This window comes from Erinaceus europaeus, unplaced genomic scaffold, assembly GCF_950295315.1.
Source record: "Erinaceus europaeus unplaced genomic scaffold, mEriEur2.1 scaffold_1103, whole genome shotgun sequence".
Lineage (NCBI taxonomy): Eukaryota > Metazoa > Chordata > Mammalia > Eulipotyphla > Erinaceidae > Erinaceus > Erinaceus europaeus.
The window spans coordinates 1-21,830 of NW_026647925.1; the positions used below are offsets into that span (position 1 = coordinate 1).

Genomic DNA, 21,830 nt, shown 5'->3' on the forward strand with positions numbered 1-21,830 from the left:
AAAACAACAAGGGCAACAAAAGGAAGTAAATAAATAAATAAATATTAGAAAGAAAGAAAAAAAAAAAGATAATGTTTGCCCAAGGTAATGACCGAGAGATGGAAAGAGAGAGGGAGGGAAAGAGAGAGAGAGAATAGTGACAAGCATCTGAATCAGCCCTGTTTTCTGAAAATGTTTCTGAGTTTAGGATCCACACAGACCACAGACGCTCTGGGGTCCCCAGGAAAGACAGACTGAAAAAGGGACCCAGGGCTCTCCACAGCTGACCCCTCACCCCCACACCCCCACCCCGCACAGGGCCTACTCAAGAGGCTGAAAGAGAAGAAAAAAATCCGGACACACAGCTCCCGGGAGGGGTGAGAGACGTTCGGGGAGGTGTGTGTGTGGGGTGGGGGGCCTCTCTCTCCTGCCACCTTCACCCTGGACCCCACCCCATCCCCAGACTCGCCCCTGCAGGGGTGGGAGATGCACCCCAGACAGACAACACAGCAGGTGCAGGGGAGAGGACTCGGGCAGTGGGTCCCGTGCTCAGACCAGCAGGAGGAGGAAGTGGAACACAGCCAGCCAGGGCAGCTGGGGCGCATGCTTGAGGCCCAGGGTTCGAGCCCCAGCACCCCATCGACGATGGAGCAGTGCTCTGGACTCCTCCTCCCCCTCCTTCTCTCCCTCTCCCCTCGCAAAAACAGACAGATATTTAGCCCGTGAGGGGTAGCCCATATAGACTGTGCCCTGCTTTGCCACGTCCGAAACCTGGGTTCGAGTCCGCACCCCCTCACGGCACTGGAGGAAGCTACAGTGCTGCATTCTCTCTCTCTTCTCTCTCTCTTCCTCTCTTCTCTCTCTCTATCTCTCTCTCTCTCTCTCTCTCTCTCTCTCTTTCTCCTCTCTTTCTCTCTCCTCTCTCCTCTCTCTCTCTCTCTCTTTCTCTCTCCAAGCAAAAAAAAGATAAATACTTTGAATGCGTTGCCAGGGCACAAACCCAGGGCCTTACATACGCACAATACTCTGGCTCAAACTCCTTGGCCCAATTTTTTTACAATCTATAGGTTGTAAATTTCTAAGTACCTATACTTAGAAATGGGGAGGGGGCTGGGGGGGAGACGGCAAAAGGGTTCTGCAAACAGACTCTCCTGCCTGAGGCTCTGAGGTGCCAGGTTCAATCCCCAGCACCACCAGCAGCCAGAGTTCAGTGGGGCTCTGGTCTTTCTATCTATCTATATCTCTCCCATTAAAAATAAATAAATAAAAATAAATAAAATCGTTTTTTTTTATTACACCCTCAAGCATGAGGTCCCAGGTTTGATACCCAGCGCCACATGTGCCAGAGGGTAGGCTCTGTTTCTCTCTCTCTCTCTCTCTCTCTGTCTCTCTCTCTTTTTTCTCCCCCTCCCCCTCCCCTTCTCCTCCCCTCCCCCTCTGCCTTTTCTTCTCATCTCTCTTTCATAAATAAGCAAAGATCTAAAAAAACAAAGAACTTAAAGAGTTTTTTTTCAGACTGGGGAGACAGCATAATGGTTATGCAAAAGCCTTTTAAGCCTGAGGCTCTGAAGCCCCAGGTTCAATCCCCAGCACCACCATAAGCCAGAGCTGAGCAGGGTTCTGGTCTCTCTCTCTCTCTCGGTACCTTTCCCTCTGTATCTACTCTCTCTCACTAAAATAAACTAAATTTTAAAAAAAGATTTACCAAAAAAAAAAAAAAAAGAGTTTTTTTCTAATGCACAAAGGTGGCAAGGGCGTGTGGGCCCACAGAAAGGTAGGTGTTTATTCTGAAAGTCATGGGTTTGACTCCCTATGAGAACTAGAGAGAGAGGGGGGCGGCTGTGTGTGTATCTGTGTCTGTTTCTGTGTCTCTGTGGGTCTGTCTGTGTCTGTGTGTCTCTGTCTCTGTGTGTCTGTGTCTGTCTGTCTCTGTCTCTGTGTGTGTCTCTGTGTGTCTGTCTCTGTGTGTCTGTGTCTCTCTATGTGTATATCTGTGTCTGTGTATTTGTCTGTGTGTTTGTCTTTCTGCGTGTATTGGGGCTGACGGCCTGCTCACCGCCCCCCCAGGCCCCCCAGCACCCTGGGCTCCCGGGAGTCACTGGCCGCCCTCTCTGAGCTGGACCTGGGCGCCGAGCGAGATGTACAGGTGCGGGCACTGCACCCAAGCCTTCTAGAGGAGCCCTTCTGCTTCCAGGTACGCCCCCCACCAGGCCTGCCCCTCACCGTCCCCCTGCCTCTCGCCTCGCTCCCCTCACACCTGGGCCCCTGGCCTAGCCCCCCACCAGGCCTGCCCCTCGCCTCAGCCCCCTCACACCTGGGCCCCGCCGCACCCCGCAGGTCTCCTGGGCCGGTGGGAGCCGCTGCTTCTCCTGCAGCTCAGCCTCGGAGAGAGACCGCTGGATCTCGGACTTGCGCCGTCAGCTCCAGCCCAGCCAGGTGAATGGCGCCCTGATCAGCCCCCCTCACACCCGACCCCTTCCCTCCCACCTGCCGGCCACAAAGAGGCACTGGCCGTCTGAACAGCTTGGAGACCCTCCCTCGCCCCCTACCCAGGCCCCCAAGGCCCCACTCTTAGCCCCCCAACTCCAACCTGTCTCCCCTGGGTGCCCCCCAAGCCCTAACCCCTGCCCCGTCCAGCCTGTCACCCCTGCGTGCCCCCACCCACCCCCCAAGCCCTAACCCCTGCCCCGTCCAGCCTGTCTCCCCTGGGTGCCCCCCAAGCCCTGACCCCTGCCCCGTCCAGCCTGTCACCCCTGGGTGCCCCCCAAGCCCTAACCCCTGCCCCGTCCAGCCTGTCACCCCTGGGTGCCCCCCAAGGCCTAACCCCTGCCCCGTCCAGCCTGTCACGCCTGGGTGCCCCCCAAGCCCTGACCCCTGCCCCGTCCAGCCTGTCTCCCCTGGGTGCCCCCACCCACCCCCCAAGCCCTAACGCCTGCTCCATCCAGCCTGTCTGCCCTGGGTGCCCCCCAAGCCCTAACCCCTGCCCCGTCCAGCCTGTCTCCCCTGGGTGCCCCCCAAGCCCTAACCCCTGCCCGCTCCAGCCTGTCTCCCCTGGGTGCCCCCCAAGCCCTAACCCCTGCCCGCTCCCGCAGGACTGCGCCCGGCGCGAGGGGACGTGGCTCAGCGTGTGGGTGCACGAGGCCAAGGGGCTGCCGCGCGGGTCTGGGGGCCCCGGGGTGCGCGCCGAGCTCTGGCTGGACGGGGCGCTGCTGGCGCGCACGGCGGCTCGGGGCGGCCCGGGGCCCCTCTTCTGGGCCGAGCGCTTCCACTTCGAGGCGCTGCCGGCCGCGCGCCGCCTGTCCCTGCGCCTGCGGGGCGCCCCCGGGTGCCCGGCCCTGGGCAGGGTGACGCTGGGCCTGGGCGAGCCGGATGCCGCGGGCCTGGAGCGCTGGTTCCCGCTGCAGGGCGCCCCGGAGGGCGCGGCGCTGCGGGCCCGGGTCCGAGCTCGGCGCCTGAGGGTGCTGCCTTCCGAGCGCTACAAGGAGCTGGCGGAGTTCGTCACCTTCCACTACGCGCGGCTGTGCGGGGCCCTGGAGCCCGCGCTGTCCACCCCCGGCAAGGAGGAGCTGGCCGGCGCCATGGTGCGCGTGCTGCAGGCCACCGGGCGCGCCCAGGTAGGGGCACCCATGGGTGCGGGGCCCTCCCTGGAGCCGAGAGACCCGCAGCCATGCCCACCCTCCATGGGCTCCCTGGGTGCTGTGCATGGTGCTGAGAGAGGAGAGACCCCACAGCCCTGCCCACCCTCCATGGGGCTCCCTGGGTGCTGTGCAGGGTGCTGAGAGAGGAGAGACCCCACAGCCCTGCTCACCCTCCATGGGCTCCCTGGGTGCTGTGCCTGGTGCTGAGAGAGGAGAGACCCCACAGCCCTGCCCACCCTCCATGGGCTCCCTGGGTGCTGTGCAGGGTGCTGAGACAGGAGAGACCCCACAGCCCTGCCCACCCTCCATGGGCTCCCTGGGTGCTGTCCATGGTGCTGAGAGAGGAGAGACCCCACAGCCCTGCCCACCCTCCATGGGCTCCCTGGGTGCTGTGCCTGGTGCTGAGAGAGGAGAGACCCCACAGCCCTGCCCCACCCTCCATGGGCTCCCTGGGTGCTGTGCAGGGTGCTGAGAGAGGAGACACCCCACAGCCCTGCCCACCCTCCATGGGCTCCCTGGGTGCTGTCCATGGTGCTGAGAGAGGAGAGACCCCACAGCCCTGCCCACCCTCCATGGGCTCCCTGGGTGCTGTCCATGGTGCTGAGAGAGGAGACACCCCACAGCCCTGCCCCACCCTCCATGGGCTCCCTGGGTGCTGTGCCTGGTGCTGAGAGAGGAGAGACCCCACAGCCCTGCCCACCCTCCATGGGGCTCCCTGGGTGCTGTGCAGGGTGCTGAGAGAGGAGAGACCCCACAGCCCTGCTCACCCTCCATGGGCTCCCTGGGTGCTGTGCAGGGTGCTGAGAGAGGAGAGACCCCACAGCCCTGCCCACCCTCCATGGGCTCCCTGGGTGCTGTGCATGGTGCTGAGAGAGGAGAGACCCCACAGCCCTGCCCACCCTCCATGGGCTCCCTGGGTGCTGTGCAGGGTGCTGAGAGAGGAGAGACCCCACAGCCCTGCTCACCCTCCATGGGCTCCCTGGGTGCTGTGCCTGGTGCTGAGAGAGGAGAGACCCCACAGCCCTGCCCCACCCTCCATGGGCTCCCTGGGTGCTGTCCATGGTGCTGAGAGAGGAGAGACCCCACAGCCCTGCCCTCCCTCCATGGGGCTCCCTGGGTGCTGTGCATGGTGCTGAGAGAGGAGAGACCCCACAGCCCTGCCCACCCTCCATGGGCTCCCTGGGTGCTGTCCATGGTGCTGAGAGAGGAGAGACCCCCACAGCCCTGCCCACCCTCCATGGGGCTCCCTGGGTGCTGTGCAGGGTGCTGAGAGAGGAGAGACCCCACAGCCCTGCCCACCCTCCATGGGCTCCCTCGGTGCTGTGCAGGGTGCTGAGAGAGGAGAGACCCACAGCCCTGCCCACCCTCCATGGGCTCCCTGGGTGCTGTGCAGGGTGCTGAGAGAGGAGAGACCCCACAGCCCTGCCCACCCTCCATGGGCTCCCTGGGTGCTGTGCCTGGTGCTGAGAGAGGAGAGACCCCACAGCCCTGCCCACCCTCCATGGGGCTCCCTGGGTGCTGTCCATGGTGCTAAGAGAGAACCCCACAGCCCTGCCCACCCTCCATGGGCTCCCTGGGTGCTGTGCAGGGTGCTGAGAGAGGAGAGACCCCACAGTCCTGCCCACCCTGCATGGGCTCCCTGGGTGCTGTGCAGGGTGCTGAGAGAGGAGAGACCCCACAGCCCTGCCCACCCTCCATGGGCTCCCTGGATGCTACTCCGGGGTACTCCAAGGTCCCTTCCCACCCCGGGGACCCCCCACCCTGGCCCCGGTGTCACCGCCCCGTCTCTGTGTCCAGGCACTGGTGAGCGACCTGGGCGTGATGGAGCTGACCCGCTGCGGAGGGCGGGAGGCACTCCTTTTTCGGGAGAACACGCTGGCCGCCAAGGCCGTGGAGGAGTACATGAAGCTGGTGGCTCAGGGCTACCTGCAGGAGACGCTCGGTGAGCAGGGGGGCGGCCCCTGGGGACCTGCCCGGACCCCGGAGGGTGGTCGTGGGCCCCTCACCCAGGCCGTGTCGGGCTGCAGGGCCGGTGGTGCGGAGTCTCTGCGTGTCTCTGGGCGACTGCGAGGTGGACCCCAGCAAGTGCCCGGCCGCCGAGCTGCCCCAGAACCAGGCCCGGCTCTGGACAGGCTGCCAGGAGACGTTTGAGAGCATTGTCCACTCCAGCGAGTGAGCCCGGGGTCCCCCACACCCCCGCAAGCTTGGGGTTTCCTGGCTTCACACCCCCCAGCAGCAGCCCACCCCCCCCCAGGGAAATCAGACTTGGGAAGGGGGGTCAGGTACGCTTGGCTTGTATGAGGCTCTGAGTTCGATTCCTGGCAAATGCATCCCCCGCCCGATAAAAACACAGGATGTCCATACTGGCCAGGTGCCGCGCACCTGCTTGAACATGCCTGTTCCCAGTACAAAGACCCGGGTTCGAGCCCCTGGTCCCCACCTGCAGGGAGAAAACTTTGCAAGTGGTGGAGCAGGACTACAGGGGTCTCTCTATCTCTCTCCTCTATCTCCCCCTTTCCTCTCAATTTCTCTCTGTCCTATCAGAGGAAGGAAGGAAGGAAGGAAGGACCCAGGTTCAAGCCCCCACTTCCCATCCACAGGGGAAAACTTCACAAGAGGCAGAGCAGAGGTACAGGTGTCTCTCCTTCTCTCTCCCTCTCTGTCTCCCCCATCGCCTCTCAATCTCTCTGTCCCTATCAAATAAATAAATATTTTAGAAAGATATAAAGTTATTTTAACTTTTTTTCCAATTTTTTTTTTTTAATTTACTAGAGCCCTGATCAGCTCTGGCTGATGGTGGTACGAGGGATTGAACCTGGGACTCTGGAGCCTCAGGCATTAGACGCTCTTTGCAGAACCATTATGCTGTCTACCCCCGGCCCATAAAGTTGTTTTAAAAAATAAAGAGAGGAGGGGAGCTGGGTGGTGGTGCAGTGGGTTAAGCACATGTGGCATGAAGCACAAAGACCTGAATGAGGATCCCGGTTCAAGCCCCCGGCTCCCCACCTGAAGGGAAGTCGCTTCCCAGGCGGTGAAGCAGGTCTGCAGGTGTCTGTCTTTCTCTCCCCCTCTCTGTCTTCCCCTCCTCTCTCCATGTCTCTCTGTCCTATCCAACAGCAATAACAGCAACAACAACAATAAAAAACAATAAGGGCAACAAAAAAGGAATAAATAAATAATTTTTTAAATTTATTTATTAACAAGAGAGCGAGGAGGGCTGGATGGTGGCACACCTGGCTGAGAGCCTATGTTACAGTGTGCAAGGACCTAGGTTCAAGCCCCCAGTCCCTACCTGCAGGGAGGAAGCTTCACAAATGGTGAAGCAGGACTGCAGGGGTCTCTCTCCCTCTGTCTCCCCCCCCCCCCATCTTCTCAATTTCTTTCTGTCTCCATCCCACTGATAAATAAAGTAAAAAAAAAAAAATTAAAAATGAGAGAAGGAGACTCAGAGCCTCTCTGGCACATATGGTGCCGGGAAGGGAACTTGAGGCCTCACATTTGAGAGTCCAGCATTCTGTCCGCTGCAAACCCCCCCACTGTCATTTTTTTTAATATTTATTTATTTATTTATTTTCCTTTTTGTTGCCCTTGTTTTATTGTTGTTGTAGTTATTGCTGTTGTTATTGATGTCGTCGTTGTTGGCTAGGACAGAGAGACATGGAGAGAGGAGGGGAAGACAGAGAGGGAGAGAAAGACAGACACCTGCAGACCTGCTTCACCGCCTGGGAAGCGACTCCCCTGCAGGTGGGGAGCCGGGGGCTCGAACCGGGATCCTTATGCCGGTCCTTGCGCTTTGCGCCACCTGCACTTAACCCGCTGCGCTACCGCCCGACTCCGATAATTTTATTTTATTTGTTTACAAGAGAAAGAAAGAAAGAGACCCTCCCTCTCCCATGCATTGCCTGGGGTGGAAGCCAGGACTCCAGGCCTGAGTCTCGCCCCCTGCCCCCTGCCCCCTGCCTACTGCCACCCCGCACCTGTGACGCCCCCCACCCCTGTAGCCCCCCTCAACACCTGTCCCCTCCCTCACAGCTGGTTCCCTGCCGAGCTGGGCGCCGTCTTTGGCAGCTGGTGGGAGGCCTGCCGGGCGCGGGGCTCAGAGGCACTGGCCCCCCGCCTTGTGTCCGCCTCCCTGTTCCTTCGGCTGCTCTGCCCTGCCCTGCTGGCCCCCCAGCTCTTTGAGCTCACCCCCCAGCACCCCGCGCCCGGCCCGGCCCGCACCCTCACACTCATCGCCAAGGTCATCCAGAACCTCGCCAACCAAGCCCCGTACGTGTGGGGCAGGGGCAGGGGCCCCTCTGGTGAGGAGGGCATGTCTGCCCTGGCCTGGGCGCCCTGGAAGGTTTGGGGTGGATACCTGGGGGGCTGGGGAGGGGCAGGGGCCCCTCTGGTGAGGAGGGCATGTCTGCCCTGACCTGGGCGCCCTGGAAGGTTTGGGGAGGATACCTGTGGGGCTGGGGAGGGGGGCAGGAACTGAGCCTCCCTGGACCCTGGACCCTGGACCCCACCCAGAGCTTTGGGGAGAAGGAAGTAGAGGGGGTCCGGTGAAGGGAGTCAGGGGTCGGGAAGAACATGGGGGCTGGGAGGGTCAGGTTTGGGGAGGAGGAGGTGAGGGAGTCTGGGGTGCTCCTGGGGCCTTGATGGGTCTGGGGTCTCTGGGAAGAGAGTACAGGAGCAGGGAAGCCATGGGTGGGCTGTGGAGGGTCAGATTTGGGGAGAAGGAGGTCTGGGAAGACTCTGGGGAGGGGGACGAGGCCTGACTGGCTCCCCCATTCCCACAGATTTGGGGAGAAGGAGGCCTACATGGGTTTTATGAACAGCTTCCTGGAAGAACACGGCCCTGCCATGCAGGGCTTCCTGGAGCAGGTGGCCAAGGTGGACTTGGACGCCGCCCCCCGAGGGTACCAGGCCGCTGGGGACCTAGCCCTCCACCTGGCCGGCCTGCACGCCCAGCTCTGCACCAGCTTCTCCGAGCTGGACCAGGTGGGGTCAGCGTCCTGTCTCTGGGGGAGACTGGCCGGGGTCCGGAGAGAGTCCCGTCCACTCCTGGAAGGTCAGGATTCCGGCAGGGTGCCTTCTCCAGATAATAGTGAAAGACCTCAAAATTGGGCGTGCGTGGTACTATGAGTCTTGGTGGCATTTTTTTTTTTTTTTTTTTTTTAGGAGGAACACAAGCTCTTCACTACAATCACACAGTAGGAAATAAAGTAGTCATTCAATTTTTGTTTTTTTTTACTTTTTCTTTCCTTTTTTAAAATTTTTATTTTAAAAGAAAGTTTAACTATTGGATAGAGACAACCAGAAACTGAGAGGAAACTGGGAGACAGAGAGGGAGAGAGTCAGAGAGACATCTGCAGCCCTGCTGCACCACTCATGAAGCTTCCCCCCTGCAGGTGGGGACCGGGGGCTTGAACCTGGGTCCTTGCGCACTGTGATGTGTGCGCTCAACCAAGTGTGCCACTGGCTGGCCCCTGGTTTTCTTTTTTTTTTTTTTTAATATTTACTTATTTATTTATTTATTTATTATTCCCTTTTTGTCGCCCTTGTCACTTTTTATTGTTGTTATTATTGTTGTTATTATTGATGTCATCATTGTTGGATAGGACAGAGAGAGGTGGAGATAGGAGGGGAAGACAGAGAGAGGGAGAGAAAGACAGACACCTGCAGACCTGCTTCACCGCCTGGGAAGCGACTCCCCTGCAGGTGGGGAGCCGGGGGCTCGAACTGGGATCCTTACTCCTGTCCTTATGCTTTGCGTCGTGTGCGCTTAACCGCTGCGCTACTGCCCACCTCCCTAAACAAAAATTCTAAAAAGAATGGGGTGGGGTATGGGATAGACTGCACATGTTACTATGTGCTAGGACCCAGGTTCAAGCCTCTGATCCCCACCTGCAAGGGGGAAGCTTCATGAGTGGTGAAGCAGGGCTACAAGTATGTCTCTATCTCCCTCCCTATCTCCCCTCTCAGTTTCTCCCTGCTCTATAAAAAAAGGGGGGATAATTAACAAAACAAAAAAACAGAAAGAGAGAGAGAAAGAAGGAAATGGACAGACATACTGGGTTAAGTGCACATAGTACTAAGTCCAAGAAGGACCCAGGTTTGAGCCTCCCACTCCCCACCTGCAGGGGGCACTTCACAAGTGGTGAAGCAGGGCTGTAGGTCTCTCTTTGTCTCTCTCCCTCTCTACCTCTCCCTCCTCTCTCAATTTCTCTCTGTCCTATCCAAGAAAATGGAAAAAAAGTCTGCCAGAAGCAGTGGATTGTTAGTGCTGCATGGAACCCCAGAGATAATCCCAAAGGCAGAAAGAAAGAAAGAAAGAAAGAAAGAAAGAAAGAAAGAAAGAAAGAAAGGAAAAAATGGGGGGGGGGGTCGGGCAGTAGCACAGCGGGTTAAGCACAGGTGGCACAAAGCGCAGGGACCAGCATAAGGATCCCGGTTCGAGCCCCCGGCTCCCCACCTGCAGGGGAGTCACTTCCCAGGCGGTGGTGAAGCAGGTCTGCAGGTGTCTGTCTGTCTCTCCCCCTCTCTGTCTTCTCCTCCTCTCTCCATCTCTCTTTGTCCTGTCCAACAACAGCGATGACAACAATAACAACGACAACAAGGGCAACAAAATGGGGGAAAATGGGCCTCCAGGAGCAGTGGATTCATAGTGCAGGCACGGAGCCCCAGCAATAACCCTGGAGGCAGAAAAAAAGAAAGAGGAAGAGGAAGAGGAAGGGGAAGGATGGTAGAAGGAACAGAACAACAGACCCCACAGAGGCTGTCTGTCTGTCTTTCCACAGCCCCCCAAGTGTAACCACCCACCTTCCCAAAATCTCCCCCCAAAATGTCCAAGGGGCTTCCTACCTCGACTGTCTCCAACGGCAGACCTCCTGTCCCTGCTCTTTTCCAGGTGACCCGTGACAGCCTGGAGCCACTGCCCACCATCCTGAGAGCCATCGAGGAGGACAAGCCCGTCCCTGTGTCTGTGCCCCTGCGTCTGCCCCCGGCGCCCACCCAGGGCCACGCCAGGTAACCTCCCCGGACCTGGGGTGCTGGGGGGCGTCAGAAATGGGGCTGGGTGTGCTGGGGAGACAGCCCAGGGGGGTTACAAAAGACTCTCCTGCCCGAGGCTTTGAGGCCCCGGGTTCAATCCCCAGCACCACCATTAGCCAGACCTCAAAATAATTAAGGGTAGGGTGGAGGGTAGATAGCATAATGGTTATGCAAACAGACTCTCATGCCTGAGGTTTCAACATCCCAGGTTTAGTCCCCCGCACCACCATAAGCCAGAGTTGAATAGTGTTCTGGTAAAAAAAAAAAAAAAAAAAAATTAATAAAAATAATTAAGGGTACTGGTACACCCAGTTAAGTCCACTTAATACCATGCGCAAGGACTCAGCTTCAAACCTGGGCTCCCCACCTTCAGGGGAAGGTTCACAAGCAGTGAGCAGGGCTGCGGGTGTCTCTCTGTCTCTTTCTCCCTCTCTGTCTCCCCCTCCTCTCTCAACGTCTCTCTGTTCTATCCAAAGAAATAGAAAGGGGGGGGAGATAAATATGGCCTTCAGGAGCAGTGGATGCATAAGCTTCCACCGAACTCCATGATAACCCTGGTGGCAAAAATAAATTAAAATGTGGTCCAGGAGGTGGCGCCATGGTAAAGCTTTGGACTCTCAAGCATGTGGTTCGATCCCCGGCAGCACATGTGCCAGAGTGATGTCTGGTTCTTTCTCTCTCCTCCTATCTTTCTCATAAAGAAATAAAATAAGGGAGTCAGGCGGTAGCGCAGCGGGATAAGCGCAGGTGGTGCAAAGCACAAGGACCGGCGTAAGGATCCTGGTTCGAGCCCCCGGCTCCCCACCTGCAGGGGAGTCGCTTCACAGGCGGTGAAGCAGGTCTGCAGGTGTCTCTCCAGAGACTCTCTCCATTTCTCTCTGTCCTATCCAACAACGACGACATCAATAACAACAACAGTAGTAACTGCAACAATAAAAAAACAAGGGCAACAAAAGGGAATGAATAAATAAATAAATAAATTGGGCAGGGGTAGATAGCATAATGGTTATGTAAAGAGACTCTCATGCCTGAGGCTCCAAAGTCCCAGGTTCAATCCCTGTACCATCATAAGCCAGAGCTGAGCAGTGCTCCGGTAAAAAAAAAAAAAAAAAAAAGAAAAGAAAAGAAAAGAAAAAATAAATAAATAAACATTTTAAAAAATCAAAGTAAGTGGGCGGAGGGTAGATAGCATAATGGTTATGCAAACAGACTCTCATGCCTGAGGCTCCAAAGTCGCAGGTTCAATCCCCGGAACCACCATAAGCCAGAGCTGAACATTGCTCTGGTTAAAAAAAAATAAAATAAAATAAAAGTAAATAAAAAAAAATAAAAATAAATAAATAAATAAACAAAAGGGAATAAATAAAATAAAATTATAAAAAATAAATAAAAATAAAAACAAATAAGTAAACAGAATAATCAATATAAAAAATAAACTCAATAGAGGAAGGAAGTTTCCCTCCAAGTTACCGAGAAGCCAAGAGATAGTTTGGAAGCCCTTCTGGTCGGGTGCGGGGTGGGGTGAGCGCCCCAGCCTCTGACCAGCCCCCTCCCCCGGTCGCCAGCCTCCCTGCAGGGGAGAAGCGCCTCTTCCTGCCCCCACGGGATCTCCCCAAACACACCCCGCTCATCTCCAAGAGCCAGTCGCTGCGCAGCGCGCGGGCCCCGGGTGGCTGGGCGCGCCGGACCCCCGAGGATGCGCGACCTCCGGGGACCCCGCGGCCGGTGCATCGCACCCAGAGCGTCCCCGCCCGCCGGCCCGCCCGCTGCCGCGCGTCCTCGGGGTCCCGGCCGCGCCCCCCCGGCTCCACGCGCTCAGGCCCCGCACCCCGCCGCCCCTGGCCCGGGGCCTCGGCCTCGTTGCCCCGCAAGCCGTCGGTGCCCTGGCAGCGCCAGATGGACCATCCACGGGACGGAGAGCCGGCGCCTGGCCCCCCGCGGCCGCTGGGCAAGGTAGGGCGCACTCCTGGGGGTACGCACTGCAGGGGTGAGGGTAGGGCGCACCCCGGGGCGACGCATGGAGGTTAGGGGGCACCCCGGGGGCGACGCATGGAGGCTAGGGGGCACCCCGGGGGCGACGCATGGAGGCTAGGGGGCACCCCGGGGCGACGCATGGAGGTTAGGGGGCACCCCGGGGCGACGCATGGAGGTTAGGGGGCACCCCGGGGCGACGCATGGGGGTTAGGGGGCACCCCGGGGCGACGCATGGGGGTTAGGGGGCACCCCGGGGCGACGCATGGAGGTTAGGGCGCAACCCGGGGACGACGCATGGAGGTTAGGGCGCAACCCGGGGCGACGCATGGGGGTTAGGGCGCACCCCGAGCATAGGCACGGGGTGGGGTGAGCGGGACGCAGGTGCACAAGGCCCCACATCCAGGCTGAGCGCGCCAGGGCGAGGAGGGCGCACCCAGGGGCTGGAATAATGGTGGAGAAGCTGCAGGTAGGGCGCACGCAGGGAGATGGATAGAAGAGGATGGATACACAAGGACCGGAGTAAAGATCCCGGTTCGAGCCCCCGGCTCCCCACCTGCAGGGGAGTCGCTTCCCAGGCGGTGAAGCAGGTCTGCAGGTGTCTGTCTTTCTCTCCCCCTCTCTGTCTTCCCCTCCTCTCTCCATTTCTCTCTGTCCTATCCAACAACGACGACAGCAATAACAACAACAATAACCACAACAATAAAACAAGGGCAACAAAAGGGAATCAATAGATAAATATTTTTTTAAGTAGAAGAGGATGTATAGAAGCGGGGCTCGCAGGCGCGCAGGGGCCGCACCTCCACCGAGCGCGCCCGCTGGGACACCCGCCCTGTGCCCGCCCTTGAGTCTCCCGCCCACCCGCACACACAGGATGGTCCTGGGGATGCGAGTCTGGGGGTGGCGGGTCGGGCGGCCAGGGTCTCCCCGGAAGCACAGCCGTCCTCCCCCCCCACCCCGCACCCCCGCAGCTGGCGGAGCTGCAGTGCGACGTGGCGGCCGTGCGCGAGGAGCAGAAGGCGCTGGTGGGCCTCCTGGAGGCGCTGGCCGCCCAGGTGCGGACGCTGGCGGAGCAGCAGGAGCAGCTGCGGACACACTTGCAGGATCTGGGCGCCGGGCTCCGCCAGGGGTGAGCCCGCTCGCTTCCCCTCAGACCCCTCCCGGGGCGGCCACGCCCCCTGACCTGTGTGGGCCCTGCCAGCGCCAGGTGAGGGCAGCCCCCAGATGAGGGAACCCCCAGGTGAGCCCTCCGCAGGTGAACCCGTCCCCAGGTGATACCACTCCCAGGTGAGCTGGTCCCCAAGAGAGCCCGCCCCCAGGTGAGCCCGCCCCCCAGGTGAGACCACCCCCAGGTGAGACCACCATCAGGTGAGCTGGTCCCCAAGAGAGCCTGCCCCCAGGTGAGACCACCCTCAGATGAGCTGGTCTCCAAGTGAGACCGCCCCCGGGTGAGCCTGTCCCCAGCTGACCCCACTCCCAGGCGAGCCGGCCCCCAGGCCTCTGACACTAGTCAGCTGGGACCCCCACCTCCGAGCAGCCCTCACCAAGCCACGCCCCCTGCCCGATACCCACGCCCGCGTGTCCTCGCACCTGCTGGATTTACCTGGCCCGCCCCCAGCCTAGACAGGCACAGGCCGCACCTGCTCTCCAAGGCGGGACTCGAACCCCCCCTTTCCCTACCGAGGGGCGGGGGGGGGAGTCACTCCCCCTTCCCGGCCTCCTCCAACCCGCCTCCCTTACCTGCCTCCACCTGGGTCCCCCCAATAGGCGGTGCAGGCCGGATGCAGGGGGCGACCCTCCCGCCTGCGAGGCTCACAGGCTGGAGAGTCTGGTGAGGACACCCCACTTGGCCCTGGGGGTGGGGGTTCTATAAGGGTGGGACTTTGAGGGTGGGAGGGCTGAGTGGGGGTGGTCCCCTCCGCTGGTCTCGAACCCGCGACCACCGCCCACAGGAGCGCCGCCTGGCTAAGGTGGAGACAGCCCAGGTGCATCTGAGGAAGGCGGTGGACAGCCTGCAGCTGCCGCCCAGGACGCGAGGGGCCTCCCGGAGCCCATCCCTGGCCCCCAAAACACCCCGTGTCAACGGAGGCGCCCCATGAGCGGCCCACCGCGCCCCCCAGGGCCAGGAGGAGAGTCCAGGCTTGGGGGAGACCCCCTCCAAACCTGCCTCCTTCAGGCAGGCTGCCAAGTACTTTGGTGCCAGGAAGCTCCTAGTAAAGATGTCGATTTCAGCACAAAGCTCTGGTTCATTTTTTTAAAAATTATTTTATTTATTTATTAATGAGAGGGATAGAAGAGAGAGAAAGAACCAGACATCACTCTGGTCCATGTGCTGCCAGGGATCAAACTCAGGACCTCATGCTTGAGAGTCCAACATTTTATCCACTGCGCCACCTCCCGGACCACATCTGGTTCATTTTCTTTCGTCTTCTTGCTTCTTTTTATTTTTTTTGAACATTTCTATTATCTTTATTTATTGGATAGAGACAGTCGGAAATCCAGAGGGGAAGTAGAGAGACAGACAGACCCCTGCAACCCTGCTCCACTACTCGTGAAGCTTCCCCCTTGCAGGTGGGGACCGGGGGCTTGAACCTGGATCCTTGCACATTGTAGCATGTGTGCTCAACCAGGTGCGCCACCACCCAGCCCCTTATTTTTGTATGTATATATATATATATATATTTGGGCGTGGGCAGTCAGCATAATAGTTCTGTAAAAAAAAGTCTCTTCCCCGGGGAATCGGGTGGTAGTGCAGCGGGTTAAGCGCAGGACCGGTGTAAGGATCCCAGTTCAAGCCCCCGGCTCCCCACCTGCAGGGGAGTCGCTTCCCAGGCGGTGAAGCAGGTCTGCAGGTGTCTGTCTTTCTCTCCCCCTCTCTGTCTTCCCCTCCTCTTTCCATTTCTCTCTGTCCTGTCCAACAACCACGACATCAATAACTACAACAATAAAACAATAAGGGCAACAAAAGAGAATAAATAAAGCCTCTCCTTCCTGAGGCTCCGTTGTTCCAGGTTCAATCCCCCACACCACCATAAGCTAGAGCTGAGCAGGGCTGTGGTTAAATATATATATTTATTATTAAATAATATAATATAACATCTGGTGGCCATTTTTTCCGTTTTATTAGATAGGACAGAGAGAAATCGAGAGAGGAAGGGGAGACAGAGAGGGAGACAGGCACCTGCAGACCTGCTTCACCACTTGTGAAGATTCCCCCTGCAGGTGGGGGGCGGGGACCAGTTTTTTCCATTTTGTTCTCATTGCTGTCGTTGTTGTTGGCTAGGACAGAGAGACATGGAGAGAGGAGGGGAAGACAGAGAGGGGGAGAGAAAGACAGACACCTGCAGACCTGCTTCACCGCCTGGGAAGCGACTCCCCTGCAGGTGGGGAGCCGGGGGCTCGAACCTGGATCGTTAAGCTGTTCCTTGCACTTTGTGCCACGTGCGCTTAACCCACTGCGCTACCGCCCAGCCCCTGATGTTGTGGTTTTTATGACTGATTTTATTATGAAAGAGATAGCGAGAATGAGAGAGGGGTGGCTAGGGGCCGGGTTATTCTGCACAAGAGCCCAGGTTCAAGCCCCCGATCTCCCCCCCCCCACCTGGAAGGGGGAAGCTTCATGACCCCGGCAGAGTCTTTTGGGGGCCCGGAGGTGGCGCACCTGGTTGAGTGCACACAAGACAGTGTTCAAGGCCCTGGGTTCAAGCCCCTGGTCGCCACCTGCAGGGGAAAAGCTTTTCGAGTGGTGAAGCAGGGCTGCAGGGGTCTCTGTCTCTCTCCCTCTCTAGCTCCCCCCTTCTCTCTCAATTTTGCCCTGTCTCTATCCAAATAAATAAATACATAAATAAAATATTTTAAAAAGAAATGTTTAGAGTGGCCCAGGAAGTGGTGCAGTGGATCAAGTGTTGGACCTGCTATCATGAGGTCCTGAGTTCAAGCCCTAGATGGCCCATTTTCTCTAGTCTATAAACTTAGAGAAAGGAGAGAGAAAGTGAAAGATGAGAGACACCACAGCACCCACCCACCATCCACAGAACTCCCCCCCCCAACGCTGCCCATGGTGCCTGGGATCAAAGCCAGAGTCTCTCACACGGTAAGGCCTGCGCTCTACCACTCAGCTGTCTCCCAGCTTTGGACATAAATATACTAATTGAGTGCATGGTTATGTATATCATGGTACATTGTGTACGGTCTTCCTGATGATGGATGGAAGATGGACAGATGACATAGATGGATAATGAGTAGAGGGTGAATGATAGATTGTGGATGGATGGATGGATGATGGATGTTGAATGGGGGATGGTGCCGGGATAGCCTGAGGGTACTTCTTCCCGAGCTAGTGCTCTCTGGGTTGGAGAGAACTCAACTGGAGCTGATCTAGGCTGCTGTGTGGGAGAGGGATCAGGAACTCGTGCTGCACCAACTTCCGCAGGAGATACACTCTGGAACTCTCGGAGCCGGAAAGCAATTTCCAAGTGTCTTTAATCAGAAGAGCAGCTGTTTTTATACTCTCCAAGTAGGGTGGAAACAGGATGTGATATAGAGAGGGTGGAGAGAAAAGTGACTGGTGAAAATCAGAGTGTGACAAGGAGGGGGCAGAACAGGCGAGAATCCTATAACTGAACCACCAATGCCCTGGAGTGCTTTATGTAAAAGTGATTTATGTAAATAGACCAAACCTTTGGATCAGTAAAATCCCTATATAGGCATATGGTTAAGCAGAAGCCAGGGGGAGATGGCAACTACCCAACATCTCCCCCTTTCTTTTTAACTTTTTGCCATAGTATCAGGAGTGTGGGGCACTTTGTGAGGCAGGGAGACTGATAAGAGGCACACCTTTTTTGGGGTTCTACTGTCCCTCCTTGCTCAACCTCTCCGTGGAGAGAGAGACTAACAGGATTGACACACCCCTCAGGCTCAGGCCCTTCCAAGCTCAACCATATCCTCACAATTCCCCAACATCTTCCTCTTACTTAATGGCCATATATAACTGGGTCAATGTCTGTAAAAGGCTTCATCTCTGTCAGGGGAATAGCAGTGTAGGGGTGAACGGAAACCTGTTGGGAAGAAAGCAGAATGATAGTGTGTAAGTGTCTTTAAAAAGAACTAGCACAAGACGGAGGGATAAGTAAGAGTAGCAAGAGACAGAGTGAGCCTGATGGGTGGAGGAGTGGGGGCCTGATAAGCCGAGGGGCTAGAGGGGTGATCTGGCATTGCAAAATCCCGAGTCAGCCTGCTACAGTCATTCTTCAAGAAGTCCAGGAGTATAAAAGGAGTGTCCAGCAAGTTCTATAGAAGCATCAGTCCAATGTCAACGGCCAGGAAATAAATGCCACACGTCTATCTTGATGGAGGAGGATGGCCACCGGAACTTTTCTTCTCTGTAGAGAGTGACCTGGAACCGCCAAAACATGATGGGCGAAACAGAAGCAGGAAGAGCAGACACCGATGGTTGAGAGAAAGGCAGTAGGAAAGTCTTGTCCTTCGGAGTCTGTGAATCAGGTTCTCCAGATCGTGTCAGGTCACATCACGGGTTTCTGGGGATGGCTGTAATTGTGGGTGATGTCAGAGGTCAGGGATCCAAGATGGATTTCTGTGGATTCTATATGAGCAGATGCTTCTTTATGCGAAGGCTTGTCATAGCTGTAGTCAATTACTTATGAAAAAACTTTGTAACAAATTAGAAGTTTACTACAATTGATAACTCAATGATTATAACTGGTTTAGGTATCTTTATAATTTTGTGTAAAGGTCATCTTACGTGACCTCATGTAGCAGTCTTTATATAGCAAAGTTTTCATACCGAGTTTAAGTTACATATATTGATTCTTGACTATTTTTACATTGGGTTTTTAAGCAAACTCAGGTTACTAGAGTTAACACATTTTAGTGACAATTTTTTTTTTTTGGTACATTTACAATATCAGATTGATGCCAAATTTGTTGTGGATTAATTTCCACAAGATAGCTTACAGGACATTTTTGGGGGCCCTCCAAAAATGTCCTGTATAGAGAATTTGTATTTTAACTTAGGAGATGATGAATTGTCACATTGAATATTTAGAGTTTTACCTTAAACACTCAGTTACTTAAATGAATTGATTTTACCTCTTCTCGTAAAAATGTAACTTCGAAGTTACGATTTAACTGTCAAGTTAATGTTTACCAAACTTGAAACACGCATATTAAACATATAGTTTATAACACACAGGAGGAGAAAAACTTGTAAATAAGATATATCATTTCAAATGTGAATTTAGAACTACTGTCATAGTTGAACCATCTTTACTCACACAGTTTAAGACTAAACATTTCATATTGATATCAAGACTTAAAAAAGAAATCAAAAGGGGGAATGAACAATTTTTGGACTGTTTCTGGACGTCTCCAGAAACCATGGCTGCGTCCAGCCGTTTGATATAAAGTCAGTTAACTTTCAGAGTACTCTGAGCACAATGGGTCATACAAAAATTTTGGTCACTCAACTCACTCAATTTTTTTTTTTTTCACTCACTCACTCACAAAACACAACTGGCCAGTCATAGCATAAGACATTCATTCGGGGGGGGGGAGAGTTCTGTGAATCAGATTTTTTTTTTTTGATTCTGCCATGCTGTATTATGGATCCTGGGGTGCATCCTGTAGCCAGTCCTCTTGCAGCCAGTCTTCTTGCAGTGTTTCTTGTTCTTCAGGGATATCAGCACCATCATGTGGGTATTGCCGGACATGGCGGGCAGGAACCCAAACAGGCTTGGAGTAATTTTGTGGAAAAATACATGCGAAACCCCTCCCCATAGTCAACAGGGGGTCAGGTCCTTTCCAAATTTTATCAAGTGGGTCTTTCCATTTGACTTTAATAGCTGGGAGGGTGGGTGGTGTTTGCCAATGAAGAATTATAGGAGGTTGGTCGGAGTTTTTGTAAATATTAAAGAGATTTAATGTAGTTAAGGCTTTTGCCAGCTGGATATTAGGGGGGTACATTTCCCCTTTTTCTTTATTTAATTGAGCCTTAAGAGTTTGATGGGCCCTCTCAACAATGCCTTGTCCCTGTGGATTATACGGAATGCCTGTAGTATGAGTAATGTTCCAGAGGGAACAAAAATCTTTAAATTGTTTGCTGGTAAAAGCAGGTCCATTATCCGTTTTAAGTTGAAGAGGTAAGCCCATTACAGCAAAACAGGAGAGCATATGGCTTATAAGCTTTTTTGAGTTTTCTCCAGTCTGAGCTGTAGCCCACATAAACTTAGAGAAGGTATCAATTGAGACGAACACATATTTTTGTTTGCCAAAGTTAGGTATGTGGGTAACATCAATTTGCCAAAGAGCGTTGGCTTTTAAACCTCGAGGATTAACCCCTAGAGTCTGAATAGCAGGTGTTTTGATTAGACCTGCACAGGAGGAACATGTAGCAAGAATACGTTTTAACTGTGGCAGAGGAATATCAGGAAATCGAGCTCGAAGACCTTTAAGATTAACATGGGTTAGGGAATGAAAGTCAGCAGGATTAGAGACAGAGGCTAGGAGAATTCCTGTGGAGGCAAGGCGGTCAGCTGCAGCATTCCCTTCGGACAGGGGACCAGGAAGAGGGCTGTGGGAACGTAGGTGCTGAACATACAGTGGATGGGTTCGAGAACAGAGCATAGAGGCAATTTGAATTAAAAGAGGAGAAAGTGGGTTGTCATCAATTCTTACATAAGATCGCGCAAGCCATGGAAGTAAGTTAACAGTATACACACTGTCAGAAAAAAGGTTGAAGGATTCTGGTACAGCTTTTAATGCAAGGAAAACAGCATAAAGTTCTTTGTACTGAGGGGAATTATCAGGAAGTTCAGTAAAGAGAGGTTTGGGGTATTGCTGGTCTGGATAATATATAAGGGCAGCAGCTCCCTTTTTTCCACCATCAGTGAACACTGTAGGAGCAGAGGGGATGGGATCTCGAGAGAAAAGTTTAGGTACTAGTAGAGGCAACAGAGGTAAAGAAGCTATCAAATTATTAGAGGGAAAATGATTATCTAATTGTCCTGGAAAACCCATTAAACTTATGGCAAAACGAGAATGGTGGCGTATGAGCCATTCTGTATCAGTGAGAGAAAAGGGAAGAATGATTGAATCTGGTTCCCTTCCTAAGACCTGAACCGATCTGTTTCTTCCTTGGCGAACCATAAATGCTAAGGCATCAATCTCGGTAAGGAGTCTTGGAGCTCCGCCTACTGGCGTATGAAGCCATTCGAGAACGCCATGTTTCTGCCACAATGCCCCCACTACCGTGGGGGTGGAGTTAAAGATTAGAAGATTTACTGGAGAGGAGGGGGAGAATCGAATGAGGTGCATGTCCTGGAGAGCCTGGTTAACTTTTTCCAGAGCCAAGGATGCTTCGGGGGTTAACATACGCTTTGAGGAGGGCTGTTTGTTTCCTTTTAACAGATCGAACAGTGGTTGCAGGCAGCTCGTAGGCAGATAAAGATACTGCCTAAGCCAATTCAAATTTCCAAGAAAACTTTGTAAAGAAGCAAGAGTGAGATTAGAAGGAAAAGTAACACAAGGTTTTAAAGGACGAATCTGCGTTAGGGAAATCTCTGAGCCTAAGAAAGATATTGGAGGGATTAGCTGTATCTTCTCAGGAGCTACATTAAGTCCACTTCTCTTTAAGGCAGGGATTAGAAAATCACGTAGGGCGGAGAGATCTGTATCTAATTCTCCCCATATTAACACGTCATCCATATAATGAAAAACCTTAAGGCCCTTATGAATATATGGAAAAAGGGCAGATTTAACAACCTCTTGACAAATAGTAGGACTATTAGCCATGCCCTGGGGCAGTACCACCCATTCAAATCTATCGGCAGGGCTGGCATTATTAATAGAAGGAACAGAGAAAGCAAAACATTTACAATCTTGTGGGTGTAAGGGAATAGAGAAAAAACAATCCTGTATATCAATAGCTATGATTGGAATTCCTGTGGGAATTGCGGAAGCAAGAGGCAAACCCCTTTGGGGGGAGCCCCAAACCTGCATGGTTTTATTAACTGCACGAAGATCTTGGAGGAGGCGCCATTTTCCTGAGCGCTTTTTAATTACAAAGACTGGAGTATTCCATGGGCTCCGAGAATGACGAATGTGTCCCAACGATAACTGCTCTTGGACCAGTTTTTTTAAAATTTCTAGCTTCTCCCTAGGCAAAGGCCACTGTTCCACCCAGACAGGCTC

General features: G+C 54.7%; 1 protein-coding gene across 1 annotated transcript; it reads left to right on the top strand.

Moving 5' to 3' along the window:
- Positions 1 to 297: 297 nt before the first annotated feature.
- On the top strand, positions 298 to 14,852 carry RASAL3 (RAS protein activator like 3; the record flags this gene model as incomplete). The annotated part of the gene is made up of 13 exons (XM_060184530.1): positions 298 to 356; positions 2,047 to 2,173; positions 2,317 to 2,415; positions 3,072 to 3,593; positions 5,415 to 5,559; positions 5,645 to 5,789; positions 7,650 to 7,886; positions 8,399 to 8,600; positions 10,510 to 10,628; positions 12,218 to 12,605; positions 13,595 to 13,752; positions 14,391 to 14,454; positions 14,576 to 14,852. Coding segments are annotated over 13 exons (2,412 nt in total), but the record flags the coding sequence as incomplete, so codon positions are not given.
- Positions 14,853 to 21,830: the final 6,978 nt, after the last annotated feature.